General features: G+C 45.9%; 1 protein-coding gene and 1 long non-coding RNA gene across 2 annotated transcripts in view; one reads left to right on the plus strand and one right to left on the minus strand.

Annotated features, from left to right (window-relative positions):
* SLC51B (SLC51 subunit beta) overlaps positions 1–16,404 on the minus strand; it is a 48,886-nt gene that overhangs the window by 437 nt on the left and 32,045 nt on the right. Inside the window, exons 2-3 of the mRNA XM_082737299.1 lie at positions 2,200–2,412; positions 1,238–1,328 (exon numbers count right to left, since the gene is read on the minus strand). Coding sequence (XP_082593425.1) covers positions 1,238–1,328; positions 2,200–2,412 — 304 coding nt within the window. The remainder of the gene's footprint in view (positions 1–1,237; positions 1,329–2,199; positions 2,413–16,404) is intronic.
* Positions 7,393–15,771, plus strand: LOC309867960. The gene is made up of 4 exons (XR_014313421.1): positions 7,393–7,964; positions 8,064–8,145; positions 13,104–13,269; positions 15,042–15,771. It is a non-coding gene; the product is annotated as an uncharacterized lncRNA (long non-coding RNA).

Below are 16,404 nucleotides of genomic sequence, written 5' to 3' on the forward strand. Positions count from 1 at the left end.
GGGAAATCCTATAGGCAGTTCTGGGAACTGTTAAGGGAGAAAGCCACGACAGTTTGGTGTTCTTTTTGTCAGAGAAATGGCTTATTCTCGCCTGTTCATCATCTCACCAAATCTTCATTGCCACCGTGAGCTTAACTATTATCGTCCCCTCTCCCCTTACACATGAAATGGAGTTCAGATAGGTCAAAGATGCACATACTTTGGACGTGATTTAAGTCTCCTGATTCTGGGTTCTGTGTTCTTCTTACCCCATCCCCACCTTTATCCACCTCAACGCTGGACAAAATATTTCAGGAAGCTCCTGACAATCTTCCTGCTTCTAGGTGCTTGCTTTTCCAAACCAGCCCCACACACCAGTCGTGTTTCTAAAATCCTGGTGCGCACACATTACTCCTCAGCTCAAACACCTTTAGTGGCTCCCCATTGCCAGTGTCCTTAACCTGGCATTGAAGACCCAGCCTTTCTTCCAGTAACTCTCCCAAGGGTCATCCCTCTGAAGGAGCTTTTACTCGAAATACCCCTAGGCTTCCTGGCCATAGGGGAGGGACCCAGCTGTGGTAATGGCTGACTGCCCAGAGGACCTGCTCAGGCCACCAGGGGAGCAGCTCAGTGTTTGCTGCTCCCATGAACAGCCACTTTGTCCATGAGTTGACCTTGCTGAGGCCAATGCTTCCTGACAGGGTAAGAAAGGCAAGATCACCTTTTGAGAAGCTACACCTCTTTGGTTCCTTTTATATCCTACATCTATACCAACCTTGCTAAAATAGAACTTTCATGTCCCTGTGCAAAGCCAGTTTCTGGCTCCCCAGTGTACATGAGCTAGAGCCCAAATTCCTTGCAATGACACATAGGACCCATACATTCTGGGTCCTTCCCTCCTCTTGCCCTCCCTCCCCACATCACATTCCTCAGCCATATGGGCTGGCCTTCCTCCTCCAGGACCTCAAGCTTGGTGCCTTCTGTCCCTCAGTCGAGAAGGCCTCCTCAGCCCACTCTCCCTCTCTCTCTTTGCCCTGAAGGTCCCAGATCCCACCACTGTGCTCCCACACACTATGTCCCACGCTGAGCATCCATCACTCTGAACTAGTTTCCCCATCAAACTGTAGATTCTATAAGGCTGCATTTTACTATCCCAAAGGGTGGCTAGCCAAGACCCCTAGATGACCGCTCCCTAGTTTTCCCTTGGGAGGGCAGATCCCCCCACCCCCCAGAGATCACCCCCAGACCAGCTCCTCACCTCTTTGCCTGGATGCTCCTTCCCAGGAGGATGAAACTTATCACGCCCACCACGCCCACCAGTGCAAAGATGGAGTAGTTCCAAGGAGAGGCTGGGGAAGGACACACGGAACAGAGCCTTGAGGAGAGTCTGCTGCCCCTCAGGCCCACTCAGGTTTGGGGCTTGGGCTCAGACTCAGCTCATGGCATCAGTCATCCCCTGCGGTGGGCCAGGTGCCTTAGAGACTAATGAAAATTAGCCCCTGCCCTGTGGGACCTCCAGTGTGGAGGAGGGGGAGGGGGAGGGACAATTTCTGCTCTGCAGAAACCCTAATCTAATGAGAGTGGGCAAGGAAGGGGTGGGAGTGAAATTGTGTCCCACAGCTGGCAACAGAGAATACAGAAAGTGGCTAATCTGAATTTGGATAATGAGACGTGTCCACACCATACCAAAATGAGGCAGGATCCAGCCCCAGGGCTCTTGCATTGGCTGTTCCCCTTGCCAGGAATGCTCTTCCCCCACGTAATCTGCGGGGCTCATCTGCAAGCCCTTATTCAAATGTCAGCTTCGTAGTGAGGTCTTCCTTGACCATGGTACCTACCCTTCTATTCCCTTTCTGTGCTTAATTTTTCTCCGTGTTGCTCATCACCCACATGCTATGCATTTTAGTCTTTTGTCTTGTTTATTTTCTCTCTCACTGGAATGTGTGCTCCACAGAGGGCAGAATAACCCCACTGCTGAGAACAGTGCCCGGTGCACCAAAGGAACTTAATAAATATTTGTGAGTGATCCGATAAATGATGAAAATGAATGACCACGCTCTGAGAAGAAGAGAGAGCAGTTGGGCCAGACCCCCATGGGAATTAAGACCCCTCGGCCTCAGTTCCCACCTTAGGGGGAAATACACAGCCTCACTGGAGGAAGCAGCTATGTCGGGGTTGGGGGGTTCAGCCAGGCCCCACCCCTGATCCCACATCACCTACCATCTTCTACCCGGAAGAACCAAAGCATTTCTTCCAGCAGTTCCTGAGGCACCGTGGTACCGGCTGGGGCTTGGATGACCCCCTCGCTGTGTTCCATGCCCCCTGCTCCTGGATGGGATCCGTTTCTGACAACAAAATCCTTAGGTCTCTGGACTCCCCGGCTGCCCTCCTGGCCCCCTAATTTCCAGACTCTGAGCAAAGCCCTGAAGATCGCTGGAAACAAAGCAGAGAGCATGACCAGATAGCCCATCCCAGTTTGACCTCCATGACCCCCCAAACCCAGCTATCCTCTGGCGCACAGTTGGTGGACCAAGCTCGGGGCAGGTGGAGTCTGGAGAGGCAGAAAACGCAGGAGTCACTCAAGTCTTTAGGAAGACTTATTTGAGGATTGAGTCACTGACAGGCTAAGGGACCTTTAAAGGGGACATTTTCCGCTTTTCCCTGTCCAGCACCCTCACCCAGCTTCCGCAGCCCGATGTGCTCCGTCACCCTGGTTCCTTAGCAAATCGTCCCACCTCTCACTATTGATTTTCTTGTGGCAGCCAGTAGCAGGCCCCCGTGTCCCCATCAGGGCCGGGCCTGTCAGTCTCTCTCTTGAACACAGGCACACCTATGACCTGGAGCTGAGAATAGGAAGATGCCAGACAGAGGTCACTGCCAGCACTTGCCACTGAGAGCCATGGAACCACCTAAGAACCTGAACTCATGCTCCTGGGATAAATCCCCTCCTTAATTTGAGCCCGTTCCCATTCCTACCAAGCAGGTTCAGTGGTATTTCGCAAACCTCCGTCAGTCCCAAACAGCCACACATCTGGACATATTCTTGTACTGCCTGTACTATTACTACTTAACCTAAAAATTTCCACTGTCCAAATTCAAATGAGTGAAGTAGGTGCTTTTAACTTCGACGACGAATTTTCTTTAATCTAACATATCCCAAGCATTCTCATGTCAATGTAGAGAGTATAAAAATGGTTGAGGGGCACCTGGGTGACTCAGTTGCGTGGGCAGCTGCCTTCGGCTGGAGTCATGATCTCAGGGTTCTGGGATTGAGCCCCACGTTAGGCTCCCTCCTCAGCAGGGAGTCTGCTTCTCCCTCTGTTTCTCCTCCTGCTTGTGCTTTCTCTTTTTCAAAAGAAAAATGAGGGGCACCTGGGTGGCTCAGTGGGTTAAAGGCTCTGCCTTCAGCTCAAGTCATGATCCCAGGGTCCTGGGATCGAGCCCGAGCCCGGCATCGGGCTCTCTGCTCCGCAGGGAGCCTGCCTCCCTTCCTCTCTCTCTGCCTGCCTCTGCCTACATGTGATCTCTGTCAAATAAATAAATAAAATTTTTTAAAAAAAGAAAAGAAAAATGAAATAGGACTTGACATCTATTCAATGGACTTGGTTTGGAAGGTAGATAATTCTGCAAGTTGGTGGGGCTCTGGGCTATAGCCTCAGGCACTAACAGAGGGAGTGTAGACAGGCAGCCATCCTGAGAGCAAATCAGCCAAAGTAAGTATACACACCCCACAACACAGCGATTCTGCTCCTGAGAAGGTATGTATGTATGTACATGTGTATGTATGTGTTTGTGTTACACACACACACACACAGAACATTGAAGGAGGGAGCAGAGTCGGAGGACTGATGCTACCCATCTTCAAACTTCCTGTAAAGAAGATACAGTGAGCAAGACAGTGGAATTAAAACTAATCAGAGAAGGGTACAAATTTGCATGTGGGCTGATGTCCACAGGGAAATGTGGGGTCACGGACACATAGGCATAGGATGGGGTGAGGGATGTCTCCTGTCACCCTCTGCTCCCCAGCTATAGTTTCATAAACACAGCAATAGGATTCCTTGTTGCTTGGTCCCCAAAGCCTTATCCTTTATCCTTTGGCTTTAAGTAGGTTCACCAGAGATGCCTCCCCTGCTCCCCTGCAGGCAGGCAGGCCCAAGAAGTTCTGCTGAGGCTGTATTTTGACATTGTCATGGAAACATTTCAGACCCAGGCCTGCTGGCTCTTTTGTTTGCAGACCCCATTGGGGACTGTGTCTCAGCTGGCTCTGGGGCACTCTGGACGAGGAGCACAGCTCACGCTCTTCCTAGACTTCCTAGACTTCCTAAACCAAAGTTCTTTGCCACGCCTACAGCCCAGCCTTGCTGCTGGTTTTTTCCTTTCCTTTGGGTGTCTGCACTCTGTGGGAAACAGGTTTTTCTATGCGGGAGCCACTCTTTTGGTACAGGGGCAAGTTGGAATTTTCACCCTGTTCGGTGCCTCCTTCTATATGTTCTTTCTTCAATCAGTGCGAAGTGGCTCTGGCCACCATCAGCTCCTCGATGCCAGAGGGTGCCTCCCCAGCTCTTGAGCCCATGGGGGTAGAGCCTCCTCGGAGTAGACTCCAGTTCTCTGGCATGGCCAGAGATACAGGCATGTGTGCTCGATGGAGGGCAGAGAGGCGTGAGAGGGGAGGAGGGGAGTTACCATTGTTGCCCTTTGGAGCTCAGTAGGAGGGTGGACCCCAGCGCTTGGCAAGAGCCCCTTCTGGCAGATTTGGAAATTTCCAAATAAATCCTTGTTTATTGGTGGTAAAAAAATATATATATTTTAAACTGTATAATATCGTTATAATAAACACATACCAACAAAAAACCAAAAATGACTTGATTCCAAGTCTCGAACTGAGAGTCAGCCCTCCCTGGTTGTGTTAGATGCCACAGGAAGAGAGGACACATTTCCTTCAGAGCCCTTATCCAGGTTCCTTCTAGAGTGAGCATCATATTAATATACCTGCTTCTAAAAAATTATTAACCCAACTTCAAGATTTATTTGGCTTTCATTTTTCCATTCATGTCCTTTTCCTATTCCAGGGTCCTACCCAGGATATCACAATGCATGTCTCCTTTGGCCCCTCTGGGAGATTCCTGTGTTTTACACAAGCCTTAACCATCTACTGCTGGACTGTCATTCCTGTCAAAGACCCTGAGTCACCCATCCCCATGGGAGGTGGAAGACACTCACCCTGGATCCCGCTTCTGAGTCCCGCCTTGATCTGCTGCTGGGAGCAAGCACTGGTTTCTAGGTCCTTCTCTCACAGGAGCACCAGCTGGTCTCTGCACCTGAGCGCTCCACAGAGCTGTCACCTACAGGGGCAGGGCTGCAGAGCCCATGGCTACGGGGCCCCTCTGAGAGCTCTGCCCTTAGCACACGCCCAGGCCTGGAGCCTCCTCCGCCACTCCAGGGTGAATGACCTTTTGAGTGAGCAGCCCTGGGTGGCAAATGGGCTCCACCTGACTTCAGGATCTGAAGGAACCAGGAGCTCTGTGCTTTCCTTTTTTTGTGATCCAGAAGAACCAGGAGCTCCATGCTTTCCTTCTTATATGTTGACCTTGAGTTAAAAAAAAATATATATATATATATACATATACATATATATATATATATATATATATATATATATATATATATATATGCGCGCGCGCGTGCTCACACACACTCTCTCTCTCTTTCCAGTCCAGGGAATGGGCTGAGGAGGACCCTTGGTCTGGGGGTTCTGTTGTGGCTGGGGGTATGTAGTATGCCCACCCCAGGTCTCTATTTCCTGTTCTTATCAATATTTAACCACAGTCCAGGGAGCCAAGCCTTGCCTTTTATAGCCTGTGCTTTCTCACAGTGAAGGTCATGGCCTGTGTAAATTCTCTATAAGGAGCTATAAAATAAGACCTTTCAAGGGCTAGGCTAGGTTGAATAGGATCATGTGGGGGTGGGGATGACTTGGTGGGGAAGCAGAGTAAGGCCAGACTCATTTGATTCTGACTGTTATTGGGCTTTTCTGCCTCCTGGCTCCTTACATTTCCGGCAACCTTTGGAGCTGGGTCAGCAAAGAGTTCCCATTTCACAAATAAGCCAACAGGTTGAGTGAGATCAAGTGAGAGGTCCAAGTTCCTCTTTGAGTTAATACTAATTAACAGTGTGGATTACAGCATAGTGCAGAGGATAGTGCAGAGGAAAGGAGACCTCACAAGGAAACTAGGTCCTGCATGGAACTCCAGCCCCTCACCATCTTGAAATTCATTCACTCAATAAGTATTACTTGCAGGGCATCTGTGTGGCTCAGTTGGTTAATGTCTGCCTTCAGCTCAGGTCAGGATCCCATGGTCCTGGGATTGAGTCCCGCATCAGGCTCCTTCCTCAGTGAGGAGCCTGCTTTTCCCTTTCCCACTCCGCCTGCTTGTGTATGCACACTCTCTCTGTCTCTGACAAATGAATAAAATCTTAAAAAAAAAAAAAAGTGAGGGGAAGTGACAGGAGATAAAGTTGGAGGATGGACGGAAGCAGATCATGCAGGGCATTATAAAACAGGATGATTTGGGATGTAACGAGAAATCACCAGGCAGGAAGTGACGTGGTCTGAATGACATTTATTTAAGATCACTTGGCTTGCTGGTGTGGAGAATGGATTGTAAAAGAGCAAGAGAGAAGCTGGGAGACTTGGCATCCATCCAGGCAAGAGATAGTAGAAATTTGGGTCAGGATTGTGGCTGTGGAGATAATCAGAATTGGGCTGATCCAGAGTGAGTTTGGAGGAAAAAAGCAGCTGATCATTTTTATGAGAGGAACTCAACACTAATTCTCTTAAAAATACGAAAGGAATTCAAAAGGAATTTATTGGCTTGTATAGCTAGGAAGAGCAGGGTGGAGCTGACCTTTGGGATGGCTGGAACCAAGTGCCCAAAGAACCTTAGCTCTTTCTCCTGCTCTCTCCCTGCTTCTCGCTGGGTATCAGGCTCATTCCCACAGGCTAGCCATCTCTAGGAACAGACCAGGCTGTAGGAAATCTAGGCTTACATCTTTACAGCTGCAAGGAAAGGAGTCCCTTTCCTCTAATTCAGTTTGGCAATTCCTGGGAAAGGACTCTGTTTGTCCTGGCCTGGATCATGTACCCATGTTTTGGGTCAGTTATTATGGCCAGAAAGTGAGGTACCACGGATGGCTCAAATCTCATGCCCATGGGGTAACCATGGCTGTGAACAGGATAGCCACTCCAGTGTGGGTTCCTAAAGTGACTCCTTGACCCCAATCCTCCCTGATCCTCCCTGTCTGCCTTTGAGGAGAATGCCATGGGGCCCTTAAATGGCACTGTGTCCCCTTTAAGAAGAACTTGCCCAGCCCAGATAAAGAGAGAAGAAATAGTATGAGACTTCTGAATCACTTTTTTTTTTTTTTGGTAATTTATATAAATCTTTTACTGAAGTATAACATACATACAGAAAAGTACTTGAATATTATGCTATGGCTTAGAGAATTTTCACATGAACACACCCATGTGTGAAACCCACACCATCCAGATCGAGAAATAGAACATCGCTAGAACTCAGAAATCTTCTTGTGTCTGCTTCGCGGCACTAACCCCCACAAAGGCAAACGCTAGCCTGACTTTTAATACCATAGATTGGTTTGGCTTATTTTTATACTTTATATGAATGGAATCAATCAATAGGCAGTCTTTTGTGTCTGGCTTCTTTTGTTCAACATTGAATTTGGGGTATCACCCGTGTGACTCTGAATTACACAGTATTCCATTGTGTGACTGTGTCACAATATTTTTTATCTATGAATCTTGTTTTTATTTTTATTATTTTTAAAGATTTTATTTATTGAGAGAAAGAGAGAGAGAGAGAGAGCACACAAGCAAGGGAGAGGAGAGGCAGACTCCCCAGCTGAACAGTCAGCCCAGCGTGGGACTTGATCCCAGGACCCTGGGATCATGACCTGAGCTGAAGGTAGGCGTTTAACTGACTGAGTCACTTAGGTACCCTTGGGTCTTGTTTTTACAAGAAAAATTTCAACCCATCCACTTCTTTCCTCTGTCTGTAACACAGATATGATGGTGAAAAGGACATCCAAGGACAGAAGTCATTACATTACAACCCATGAGCCAAATCTGACCTCCAGTCTACTATTGTAAGTAGTTTTATTGGAACTCAGCCATGCCATTTTCTTACATGACATCTGGCTGCTTTCACACTACATTAGCAGAATCAAACAGTTGGGACAATGATTGTATGGCCTGCAAAGCCTAAATTTTTACTATTTGCCTCTTCACTGAGAAAGTTTGTGACCCCAGCAATAAGAAAAAGGAGTCCAGGTCCCTGAATGACCTCATGGAACAGAGCAGCCTACCTTCCCTGGACCAGCTGTCTACCTCTGGAGCGTTACAAGTGAGAGAAGTAAACTTTGGTATGATTCGAGGCACAGTGTCTGGGATCTCTCTGTTATAAAAACTTAGCCAGCACTGTAACTGATACATGCATTATTTGTGCCCAATAACTGCTGAATAAGGGAACACCTTAGCATCAGAAGAACTAAGTTCTAGTCTATTCATCCTTGCTACAATCAGCCATGTGCCCTTGAGCTAGTCACTTGGACCTCTTTTTCTTATCTATCTATATATAAGCTTCAAAGAGAAGTAAAAAGGAAAGTTACTTTAGAAATTATTATCAGGGGGCACCTGGGTGGCTCAGTGGGTTAAAGCCTCGGCCTTCGGCTCAGGTCATGGTCCCAGGGTCCTGGGATCGAGCCTCACATCGGGCTCTCTGCTCAGCGGGGAGCCTGCTTCCCCCTCTCTCTCTGCCTGCCTCTCTGCCTACTTGTGATATCTGTCTGTCAAATAAATACATAAAAAATTAAAAAAAAATAAAAAAGAAATAAAAGAAATTATTATCAGGAGAGGCCAATTATGTGTTGACAAAACCGAAGCTCTTTAAGGTTAGGAGATTTTCCCCCTGGGTGGTTCAACCAGTTAGTTCTTCTGTTTAAAAAAAAAAAAAAAAAAAAAAAGTTAAAAACCTGGACAGGAAGGAGATCTCTTTTCCTAAGAACAATGGATGATGAAGGTAGGGAAATATACACTGGGCTGTCCAGGGTCTTGACCCCTCCGCTCAAGGTACTTTAATCTCAGCACAGGATTAAGGTGACAGGTAGGGTCTGGCCCTGAGCTCCAGGGTCTAAAGATAAGCATCTTCCTGCTTCTCAGCCTCCTGCCTCCCGCACTGAAGAAGCAATGCCTGCTGGGAGGCTTCTGGCGACTCTCTGGACTTCCACCTCAGGCTATTCTGCTCCTTGGGGTGGGCCAACCATCATCAGCTGACGCCAGTAGGGTGGACAAGCCCTCAGCTAGCATCTATTCTTACCTTCATTTCCACAAACATCACTCACACTCAGAAGGCAATTTAATAATTCAGTTTGAATAATAATTCTGGCAAGTTCCCAGTAGCAGCACATGCTCTCCTCAGTACAGAAAACGTCATAGAAAACAAAAGGAAATCTAAAGATGGTGATGTAAGGAAATGATAACACAGGGGAGCAGAGACAGATGGATGAAGATGTTGTTTAAGATGGTTTAAAAAAAAAATCTAAATTTCCAAGAACTGGGGAGGCTTTAAATTATGGTACCAAAGGAACCACATACTTCCTCTAGGGACCATTTTTTATACTAAACCCAGAGGAAGGAAACATAGAGTAGAAAGAGTGGGGGCATTTTGGGAAGAGGTAGGGCAATTAAGTCCAAAATTATTGGTGCTTAGCCCTGACTTGATGCCTCCATCTGTAAGAGGATGGTTGAAAAGAGAGATGGGTATCCAAAGGGAAACCATCTTTATGCTGAAATACAATGATCTCAGGGAGCAAATCCTTTTCAACAGACCCAAATCTTGCTGGAAGCATTTTAGGAACTTTGCAAAGGATTAGAAGTTTGGGCAGAGACTGGTGTGTAGCAATGGAACGAAGTATGTACTTTCTCCAAGAAAGAACATTCTACTGTTGCCACTTTCAACTTAGCTACAGCATGAGACTTTCTGTGTCGTTGACCCTTCTTTATAATCCTCACTTCTGTGTCTTTGACCCTTTGGTCTTGGTTACAGTATAACCAATTATCTTCTTCAGTTCCTGACTAAATCAAAGTCCAAGAGTAGAATCCAGTCAGAGTCTCTCAGCCTCTCATTTTAATTATGGGAGACACGTGAGGTTTAATCATGCCCATACACAGCACTCTGAGTAGCTTCCTTGGAAGACAAATAGCTAAATGTGAGGTGTGCCTAACCACCTGGTAAGGAAGCATTACATATTAATCTGTCTGAATTCTGTTGTTACCACATGTCAGGAGCAAGTGATCATTCCTTGAGGGGAACTCCGGAGCATACAGCTGACCCCAGCATTAAAGAAAACACTGCTGACAATTTAGTTAGGATCATTTATGGTTTTATTGCAATCTTGCTATAAGGGAAAACGCCTTGGGTGGTCCTAATTTAGAGGTTCATTTTTGGTGAATGGTTAGATAATCATGTTAGACTAGATTTTTAAAAGAAGAAGAAAAGAGGTGCCTGGGTGGCTCAGTGGGTTAAGCCTCTGCCTTGACTCAGGTCCTGGGATTGAGCCCCGCATCAGACTCTTTGCTCAGTGGGGAGCCTGCCTCTCTGTCTGCTTGTGATCTCTCTCTGTCAAATAAATAAATGAAATCTTTTTTAAAAATATTTTTTAAAAAAGAAGAAGAAAGTTTGGTTAAAAGGTCACTAAGACTCTTCACCAATGTCAGGTAGATGAGTGGGTGTCTAATTTTCTAGAACAAGTCGTACTTGTCTTAAATTTAGCAGAAACTTTTCTAAGCATTTTATCCAGGAATCGTAATTTCTTTCCAGCAGGAAGTTGTAAATTAAATCATTATAAAAAGAAAAAGTTCTGGGGCACCTGGGTGGCTCAGGCGTTGGGTGGCTCAGTCATTAGGTGTCTGCCTTCCTCTGGGGTCATGTTCCCAGGGTTCTGGCATTGAGTCTCACATCAGGATCCCTGCTCAGTGGGAAGCCTGCTTCTCCCTCTCTCATTCCGCCTGCTTATATTCCCTCTCTCACTGTCTCTTTCTCTGTCAAGTAAATACATAAAATCTTTAAAAAAAAAAAAAAAGGAAAAAATTTCTGTCCTTGATTAAGTGTGGGACAAATTTTTTTTTGAAGCTTCTCCTTTTTGCTCAGATTGTTTTTAAATCTGTCTTGGTCAAAAAAATAAGGCTGTCTGTTTATGTATTAAATTTCTTGCCTAGTTGATTGCTTTTTACATTTTTTTAATGGAGGCAAGTAAACATACAAAACATACACAACCATTGTTACCAGAAATATTCATACCTACATTAATAGTATTCCTTTCGATCAGCTTCCTATATTTGGGAAGAATTTCCAGATGAATATTGTATGGTAATTCAATCTGGTGGTAACAGTTTCATGCAGTTTATGAGCCTGAATCATGTAAGTACTATTCTATGTGTCATGCTTTAGTTCAGAGGTCCAACAAGAGGCATTTGCAAATGCACAAAGACCTTGCTGACCAGTAAGCAAAATTACAGTCATAAGATTAGAAGCAGAAAGTTAACTTTTCACTATAAATTGTATAAAGCCTTGGGGATAAGTTTCCATTCTTTCCACAGTACCAGAAGTACTGTGAAGTACTGACTTTTCAGGGTGTTTTCTCTGAGGACAGAAACCCAATACCATTTAATTCACCTTATTCGGTTTGGTCATCAATTTCCAAGTCTGTTCTCCAGCTCCCTGAAACTTGTTAGTGTTTTGGGCCTGCCTGGAAGGGGCAGTCTTTTCTACCTGTAAGGTTATGGTTCCATAAGCCATGACTTTGGAGGGCTTTGTGGCATCATTTGCATATACAAAATGAGGAATCTCTTATTTTGTTTATTTGCTTATAGTTGTTTGCAGATTATGTATTTCCAAAAGTTTCCTGGAAGTTAATGGATTCTTTTTTTTTTTATTTTTAATTTGTTATTAACATATAATGTATTGTTAGCCCCAGGGGTACAGGTCTGTATACAGGCTTACACACTTCACAGCACTCACCATAGCACATATCTTCCCCAATGTCAATAACCCAAGCACCCTCTCCCTACTCCCCATACCCCAAGTTAATGGATTCTTTTAAGAGTCTACATTTTAGAAGTTACAGCAAAAAACTTCTGCCATCTATGCAGATAACTCTCTGCCTTACAAACTAGCTTTTAAGGGCAAAGGCTATGTGGTTGGGCCTGGCTCACACACAGGTGGCCAGTGAGATTGTAACACACAGAGAAAGCTGCACAGTCATGCTAGGTCACATATAAGTGACCAATTGAACCAACTGAATTACAATTTACCCTATAGTAGCTATTTGTTTGTCTTGTTTTGTTTTAAAGGTTTTATTTATTTACTTGACAGACAGAGATCACAAGCAGGTAGCCAGACACCAGGATCCTGGGATCATCACCTGAGCTAAAGGCAGATGAGACACTTAACCGACTGAGCCACCAAGCGCCCCTTCCCAGCAGTTCTTGAGACCTTTATTCTAAATTTTTGTAAATGGTTACCAATCTCCAGAGCAGGCAAATTAGGAGTTCCATTAAATGTGAGAGGCATTACTATCTTGTCAACTTCCTTGCAGAACTAAGAAAATGTACTTTATAAACAGAAGTCTCTCTTCCCTTCGTTAATATTGTACAGCTCTTTTGCCTGGGGGAAACCAAAGATTTTAAGATTCAATCTCTCTACATCTATTTTGACATTTCACTTGGTTTACTGGGGTTAACTATCAGCAGCAGCAAAGGAAAACTCCCTTACCCTCAGGCTGCTTTTCATTCCTGTAGTACCACATCTGCCTTCCTTCCCTTCTGACGTCCACCAGAGGACTGGACTTCTCCAGTCTCTCTCCCCAACACACCCCGTCCTGCGGGCCCAAGCTGCCTCTTAAGTTTTCCCCAGGGGCCGGAAGACGCCTGGGCTCCTAACAGGGACAGTCTGCTGCATAGAATAGCCTCCTTTACTATTTGTGTCATCACGTGTACGAAGTGAATCGCTTAGAGGGGAAGACAGCCTGTTCCGGTCTGTCCCCAGCGGATGGTCTTGCAGCCCCAGTCCCGCTTTGCAGAGATTCTGGACAGCTTAAGGAGGAGCGTCTTCTGAGACCACAGAGAGCAGTAACGACACCGACAGCCGAATCCGAGCGAAAGACACTGGAGCTGGTGAATTGTCCATCAACGTTCAATGACAGGACATGTTGGTGAGCAGTACCCCCTGGCGGACTTCTGATGCAACTACAGGCAGAAGTTACTAGTGCATGGAACTTCTCCCAAAGGCGCTGCATCCCAAAAGACCTTTCTCTGTACAGCGCCTTAAGGCTAGGTTCCTGACCCTGGCAATGGCCCGATACCTGTGTATGGTAGACCTTCTCCAGTTACATGTGGCATTGTCTCCCAGACCACATTCCGGAATTCTTGTGGATTCAGGCATTGGTCATTTTACCAATCAGAACTTTGAACATTTTCCTCCCGGTGCCCCTGCTGCCTCTTTCCCAGGGCTCTTGCTGCTCCTCCTTTTTGACTCAGCGCCAAAGGGCTGCTCGCTTTCTCTCTCTCTCTCTCTCCCTAACACAAACACACACACACGGAAATTATTGACTCTCTGGCAGGTGTCTGCACTCCTCAGAAATCATACACACATACTTGGGGAGAAGGTGTGATGAGGGGGACCAGGGAGAGGAGATGCTTCCTGCTTCCTCTCATTCTGGATAAGCTCTCTCACCCTCCAGAATTTAAGGTCAATCCCACATTTTAGATTTCCACCAGACATCTCCATTTGACTCTCATCACTTCAGTTTCCAAGTATTTGAAGTTGAAATATCGCCACAGTTACCACCGAGCGGGCTTGCTCTCTGTGAGCAACACTGCTCTTGTCTTGTCACCCAGATTCAGAAACTGGAGCAGTTTCAGGGATTCAGCATACATACAAACTCCATTCATCAGGAGAGAGAAATTTCTGGAAAGTGGAGCACCAGAGTAGTAGTATAGCCCAGTCCTCTTGGATGTGCTTTCCGGACATTCTTAATTTATGACCTAAAACTCCTTGCCATGAGGAGCTGGTGTCCTTGTCTTCTCTGTGTGCTTTATAGTAGCTCCAGCAATGGATTTTCCTGGGCTTGGGAGTCGACTTCCTCATACATTCCTAACTTACTACCATGAGTTTCCAAAATATTTCCATTTTAGTGTCCTGGGAAAAATTCAGCTGTTACAATAACATCATGTTCAGTTTTTTAAAAAGAAGTGTGCTGCAAACCAAAGACCATCCCATAGAAAATAAGATGTCAGTGGCAGGAGACAACCCTTTGGAGGAAAGGAAACAAATTGGCTTTGGCTCCTCAGACAAAGCAATTGCTGTGCGGTTGGCAAAGGGCCCTGCGAGCAGCTCCAGCAGTTCTGGGGAGTTGGGCTAGTTGTGGAGACCTCGGACTGCTGAAAATAAATCAAATGCAGTATAATACAGGCTAACTCAAGGAGCGAAATGACATAAACACAAACGTAAAGAGTCACACTTTAGACAGTGGCCAGATTCTAGGGTGGAAGCTCAGATGACTATTTGGGTTGCATTTATAAGTCGTGTTGTATGGAAAATGACCATTTTCAAATATTTTAGAATCAGGGATGCCTGGGTGATTCAGTCGGTTAAGTGTCTGCCTTCAGCGCGGGTCATGATCCCAGCGTCCTAGGATGGAGCCTTGTGTTGGGCTACCTACTCAGTAGGGAGTCTGCTTCTCTCTCTCCCTCTCCCTCTGTGTGTGCTCTCTATCTCTCTCAAATAAATAAATAAAATATTTAAAATAAATAAATATGTTAGAATCCTATTCCACTTACTACAGAAGATATTGGAACAAAACTTGATTGGAAGCATGGAAGGTCTGAGGTCTCATCTACTCCTCTTCCTATATGATCAGATGAGCAGGAGCACTGAAAATACAGTCTCTCACTTCCTCCTTGCCTCTATCTTTTCAACACACAGGTGAATTTGTCAATGTTGATGCATAATCAGACAGCTTACTTGAATAATTCCAAATCCTGTGAGAAGCAGCAGTTCCCGCAGAGCATTAAGGAGGCACCACATGGAAAAACACATTAAATTCATCCAGGCAAGAGCTCGAGGCTTCTGGGAAGATATCTGAACTTGGCATTGAAGAAAGGATGTCATTAAGGTAAGTGATATGAGGAACACAGTCTAGAAAGAACTGCAAGCAGGGGTGCCTGGGAGGCTCAGTGGGATAAGCATCTGACTCTGGTTTCAGCTCAGGTCATGATCTCTGGGTGTTGGGATCAAGCTGTGCCCATGTCAGGCCCTATGATGGGCTCAGAGTCTGCTTGAGATTCTCTCTCTCCTTCTACCCCACCCCCTGTTCATGTGTTCTCTCTCTAACATAAAAATAAATACATCTTAAAAAAAAAAAAAAAAGAACAGCAAGCAAAGGCACAGAAGCGGGGATGGTCAGAGCTCATAATTTGGGAAGAAGGACTGATCCAGGGTCACGGGGTCTAAGACTGTGTGAGGGGAAATGTGGTTAAGAGTAAGAATAGAAAGGAAATCCAGTCTCCGCTCTATAGTCATACACAAGATGTGTGATCATACATGAGAGGGCCACTGTATGGGCCTCTGGAATATAGAATCCAAGCACTAAATTTCCTTACAGTTCTTCTGGGGCAGCCTCCCCTGCTTTTCCCCCCTGAAAATTTCCCCTATGCTAACCCTTTGTGTGAAAGGCTAACCACAGGGGCAAGAGTGGGGCCTTGGATTCATCAGAATGACTGCAAGCAAGTAGCTGAGCCTCGGTTTCCTCTAGTGCAAAATGGGGACTTTGACTTGCTTAGTACGTGAGGATTGCCATGAAGACCAAATGGTTAAGGATCACAGACTTTGGAGAAACATGAACCTGGTGTCAGGAGCTTAGGTAGGTAATTCCCTTCACTTCATTGAGCCTCGGATTCTCTTCAGTAAAATGGCTGTGATAATATCTACTTTGCATGCCTGATATGAGGATTAATAGAAATAATGGATATAAAATGCCTAGCCAAAGCAAGGCATACAGTAAATACTCGGTGAATATTATCATAACTACGTAATAAATGAGATGTCACTGTCTGAAAACACGTGATTTGCTCCTAAAAGAGTTCTTTTGGGGAGATTGGCCAAATCGTGCAAACAAATGCAATAAAAATCATGGGGACGCTAGAGCCGGCCAATTCCTACAAGAGCTCCAACACAGGTGGGACACGCGTCCAACCACAAAGGCCTCTCCTCCAGTCGCTAGCAGACCCCGCCCATCAGCCCTCCTTCCCGGCCCCGCCCCTCCGGCCGAGCACGCGCACCGTCTTCT

The sequence above is a fragment of the Mustela nivalis genome (genome assembly GCF_964662115.1).
Source record: "Mustela nivalis genome assembly, chromosome: 6".
NCBI lineage: Eukaryota > Metazoa > Chordata > Mammalia > Carnivora > Mustelidae > Mustela > Mustela nivalis.